The sequence below is a fragment of the Pipistrellus kuhlii genome, unplaced genomic scaffold (assembly GCF_014108245.1).
Source record: "Pipistrellus kuhlii isolate mPipKuh1 unplaced genomic scaffold, mPipKuh1.p scaffold_m20_p_1, whole genome shotgun sequence".
Lineage (NCBI taxonomy): Eukaryota > Metazoa > Chordata > Mammalia > Chiroptera > Vespertilionidae > Pipistrellus > Pipistrellus kuhlii.
In genome coordinates this window covers 90,967,121-90,971,849 of record NW_023425404.1, presented here as the reverse complement: position 1 = coordinate 90,971,849, position 4,729 = coordinate 90,967,121, and the positions used below count along the sequence as shown (strand labels likewise).

At 59.9% G+C, this 4,729-nt stretch overlaps 1 protein-coding gene across 1 annotated transcript; it reads right to left on the bottom strand.

Moving 5' to 3' along the window:
- Positions 1-529: 529 nt before the first annotated feature.
- On the bottom strand, positions 530-2,015 carry LOC123652976 (zinc finger protein 667-like). Its single transcript, XM_045586914.1, has 2 exons — positions 1,624-2,015; positions 530-909 (listed from the first exon to the last, which is right to left on the bottom strand). Exons 1-2 carry the CDS (start codon positions 1,739-1,741, stop codon positions 530-532), a joined length of 498 nt encoding a protein of 165 aa, XP_045442870.1. The 5' UTR covers positions 1,742-2,015.
- Positions 2,016-4,729: the final 2,714 nt, after the last annotated feature.

Genomic DNA, 4,729 nt, shown 5'->3' with positions numbered 1-4,729 from the left:
AATCCAGTCTTGGCATCAGAGCAATCTCTCCCTCTGCAGATCCTGTTCATACTTCTGATTCAGTTATGTCAGGTCACAATCTTGTGACTAATGCCTCGAGGACCATTGAAAAAAAACTATTTATTATTAAGATTTGTCAGCAGCATGATGACTGTACCCACTTTTCAATTTTAATTTATGACACGGCATTCCTGGAGTGATACTATTAAGGAATTCAATGGGAATATTTTCCTTCCAGCATCCTCTGCCGAGTCAATGGAAACATCACTCAGATACGTGTGAAAATCCCATGAGTAGACACGGAACTTCTTCATTTATTTCTCAGTCTGCCCATTTTTTCGAGAAACAGCTGCACGTGCAGCTTCATCTTTACGGAGCCTCACTGCGCCAGCAGCTCCCCGCCCCGCGAGGCCCAGTGCCTACGGAGCCGCCGTTTCTCCACCTCCGCAGCCCGCTGCTCCTGGGACATCTTCTGGCGGTAACGCCGCCTCCTTTCGGCCTCAGACGGGCGTTGTGCCAAGAGCTTCTCTCAGGTTAGGCTCTGTCGCCAGCGCCATCTTCTCTCCGTGTCGGCAGCCCGCTGCTCCTGGGACATCTGCAGGTAGCGCCGGCTCCTTTCGGCGGCAGACCTTCGCTGAACCAGCAGCTGCTCCGTGGACAGGCTCTGCCGCCAGCAGCGCCTCCGTTCGGCGTTGGAGGCGCGCGGCTGCTCGGGTGCGCTCTGTCGCCAGTAGGGCATTCTCTCAGCATTAGAGGCGCGCAGCTGTTCAGGTGCGCTCTGTCGCCAGCATCGCATTCTCTCGGCGTTCGAGGCTCGCCGCTCCTCGCACGTGTCCTGCTGCGCGGACCCCCTCCATGGCGGGCACGCGGCCCCGCGCCCCCGAGCTCGCCTGGCGTCCTGGAAGCCCCCTGGTGATCGCAGTCACGGCGGGAGGACCATGAGCGTGTCAGCTCTTGGTCACATCGGAGGACACTTTTTACCACAACCAAAAAGCCTCACACACGTGTAAAGACCCACACACAGCTCGGCCAACCAGAGAGGAATCCACTCGGCAAGGGAGCGAGTTCCCTCACAGCAGTCAGTGAGCGGTGTGGGAAGACAGGAAGTGCTGGGAGGACTGGAGGAAATGCAGCGGGAACTTTATGCTGCAGAGCTGTTCTTAAAGCGGTGGGAATACGCTTTCTCTGGGGGCGGGGCGAATGCTGAGGCGGGGAGAGTGACGGGTGCGGACAAGGCTGCTAAGACCCGGGCTTCTGAGACGGAAGCTGGGGTTCTCCCCGTGGGTCCGGGTTCTCAGCCCCGGCCTCAGCACTGCCCGGAGCGCCTGCACTGGACATGCCCGCACCCAGGAAGGACCTGTGCAGTGGAGCCCTGCTCCCTCCTGGGGACGTCACGCTGGAGAGGCCGGAGCCCAGCACGGCCTGGGCCAGGGTGGGGGAGGGGCTCTGAGGGTTGGCCTGCCCGAGCCCTCCCACCAGGGGGTGTGCTTGCACCCATCCCAGAGCTGCTGTCACTCACCCAGGCCTGGGCCAGGGGCGAGGGAGGGGCTCTGAGTGTGGGCCTGCCCGAGCCCTCCCACCAGGGGGTGTGCTTGCACCCGTCCCAGAGCAGCTGTCACTCACCCAGGCCTTGGTGCCTTCCCACCGTCCAGGGTGCTCTCCCTTTCTCCAACAGGGCGATCACGTCTGGCTTCCGGCCGGTCAGGCCCAGCGAGGCCAGCGTCTGGTAGGTCTCCAGCATGATGTCCCTGTACAGCGCTCTCTGCGGGGGGCTCAGCTGCGCCCACTCCTCGGGGGAGAAGTAGATGGCCACGTCCCCGAACGTCACCGCCCTGGGCTTGGGCTTCAGCCGCAGGATGGGCGTCCTCCTCCCCTCCGCCAGGAGGGCCCTCACTGGGGGCAGGGCGGCGCGCTGGGCCAGCGGGGCTGCGTCCTGTGCGTGCGCGGGCGTGACATGAGCACGTGGGAGTCCGGGCGGAGGGGTGTCCTGCAGCGTCAGCCGGTTCTCACTCACGACAGGGCCAGGGACCTGCACCCAGAGGCCGGTGGCCAGCAGCAGGAGGCCCCGGGACCCTGTCCGCTGCGGCCACGTTGAGGTAGACACTCTTGACTTGATGCTCCCCTTTGTGGACTGGTGTACAGCCTTACTGTAGTTAAGTCTTGATTGTTGTTGCTATCACTGGGAGGAATTGACCTCCAGGCCAATTGGATATGAGTATCAGCTGTATCTACTCCAGGATACTTTCTGTATTGGAGACAGTCTTATAGGGTCAGACTTGTAAAATTGCAAAAGCCTCTGTGCTCAGTTTGGATGGGGCAGAGTCTCAGGGTGGAGCTGACAGTCTTGGCTTCATATCAGGCTTGCCCTTGTACGCAAGATGCAGACCTCTGCCTTCTTCGGCTCCCCTGAGTTTCCGACTGACCCTCTCAGATTTCTGGTGCAAGAGTGTGGGTGACCGAGGGGCTCACCCTGGAATTGGGTTGGATCTCTGTAGTCTGGAGGTTCTGACTCCTTCCACTATGGAGAGGCTGCAGCAACCTCCATGCTCAAGGGACGTTCTTGCTGGCATCCAGTCTGGACCACAGGGAGGTGGGACTTTTGTGGCCACTTGGCACCCCATCCTTATTCACAGGGCCCAGTGGCCTTATCTACTCGAACACGTCCAGGTGTTGTCCCTGGCCCCAACCCATTCTTGCTTGGCCTCTTCTGGCTGATGAACTAGCCTGCCTCCCAAACCCTACAACTCCCTTGTTTAAGTCGCTGTTGAAGGGTGGCCGGCTGGATGGCAGCCGGGCTTTCACCCGTGTCCCTGCCCATCAGCCTTTCTCCTGCTTACCTCACCATTTCCAGCTCTTCACCTGGCCCCACCCCCTTGTTGTCATGACCTCCTTTAGCTGTTCACATGGCCTCACCCCCTCGCTGACTTGACCGCCTTCAGCTCTAGGCCTGGCCCCGCCCCATTGTACCAGAAACCCCGCCCCCTCGTTCATTGGACCAATGAGCAAGCAGCACTGGCCAGGCTAGCCTGTTCCTCACACATGGGGGCCTACCGCTCCACCTCTGGAAGTGGTCTTAGGTGCCTAAAGCCCCAACTCCAGATGGCCTTCCAATCACAGGTTGCCTCCCAACCAGGGACCAGGTCCACAAGCATGGGCAGACTAATCCCCCTTTCGGACAGCCATGGGCCTCCATGAGCCCAGGGGACCCCCATCAACCCCACCACGGGTCATCTCACAACAGAGTGTCCTGTGACCCTCACAGTCCAGTGTACAGGCTTTGACATCAGGGAGAAAGCTGTCAAGTCCCGGAAAATCACTTTCCACTCCAGGAGCACTGCCCCGCCCCCTCCAGAGATACTTACTGGTAGCTGAACCCTGAGGGATGGCTTTCTGCCCCATTCATGGGGAACACCCTTCCTTGAGGACAAGGAACCTTCTTGCTGGCATCCAGTCTGGATCACGGGAAGGTAGATCATTTGCGGCCACTCGGGACCCCCGTCCTGATTCAGAGGGCCCCATGGCCTTATCCACTGTACCACTTCCAGGTGTTGCCCCTGGTCCCAACTCATTCTTGGCTTGGCCTATTCTGGCTGATCACCTACCCTGACTTGCAAAATACCCAGCTCCCTTTTTTAGGTCCCTGCTGCCCAGTGGCCAGCCTGACAACCAGCAGGCCTTTCCCCATGTCCCTGTCCACCAGACTCTCTCCTGCTTACCTCACCACTTCAGGCTGTTCACCTGAACACGCCCCCTTGTTCTCATGACCGCCTCCAGCTGCTCACCTGGCCCCGCCCCCTTGTTGACTTGATCTGATTCAGCTGTAGGCCTGGGTCCGCCAACTTGTTCCAGAAGCCCCGCCCCCTTATTAATTCAACCAATGAGTGAGTAGCAAAGGCCAGGCTGCCCTGCTCCTCAAACACAGGGGAATAGCCCCCACCTCTGGGAGCGGTTTCAGGTGCCTAAAACCCTCAACCACAGATGGCCCTCTGCTCACAGGGTGCCGCCCAGGTCCCCAAGCGTGTGCAGACCAGCAAACCCCCCATTCAGAACAGCCAGGGGCCTCCATGAGCCTTGGGGGGGGGGGGGGCCCGCCCACATCACCTCCACCAAGGGGCAGCTTACAACAGAGTGTCCTGGGACGCACACAGCCTTGTCTATGGGCTTTGATATCGGGGAGAGAGCTGTGCCAAGTGGGAGAAAATCACTTTCCACTCTGGGGGCCCCTCCACTGATCTGATCGCCAGGCCCTCAGGGCCGGCTTTCTGCCCCATTCCCAGGGAATGGCCTGCCCTGAGGACAAGGAAACCTCTTGCTGGCTTCCAGTCTGGAGCTCAGGAAGGTGGGGCTTTTGCCACCAGTTGCGAACCTCGTCCACATTCACAGGGCCCCAGGGCCTTACCCACTGGACAACTTCCAGTTATGGCCCCTGACCCCAAAGCACTCTTCCCTTGACCACTTCCCGCCGATCATCTAACCTTCCTGCCAAGCCCCCCAACCCCCTCTTTAGGTCCCTGCTGCCCACAGGCCGGCCTGCCGGTCACCTGTGTCCCTGCCACCAGCCTTTCTCCTGCTTAACTCACCACTTCAGGCTGTTCACCTGGACCCGCCCCCATGTTCTAGTGAACACCTCCAGCTGTCAACTGGCCCCGTCCCCTCTTTGACTTGACTGGGTGCAGCTGTGGGCCTCGGCCGCCTCCTTGATCCACAAGCCCCACCCCCTTGTTCATTC

Bases quoted from the DNA above. Each gene is read 5' to 3' on its own strand.
- LOC123652976 (XM_045586914.1), bottom strand. From the start codon at position 1,741: ATGCTGGAGACCTACCAGACGCTGGCCTCGCTGGGCCTGACCGGCCGG. The intron at 910-1,623 runs GTGAGTGACAGC...TGCGATCACCAG, and splicing joins GGGAAGGCACCAAGGCCTGG to GGGGCTTCCAGGACGCCAGG.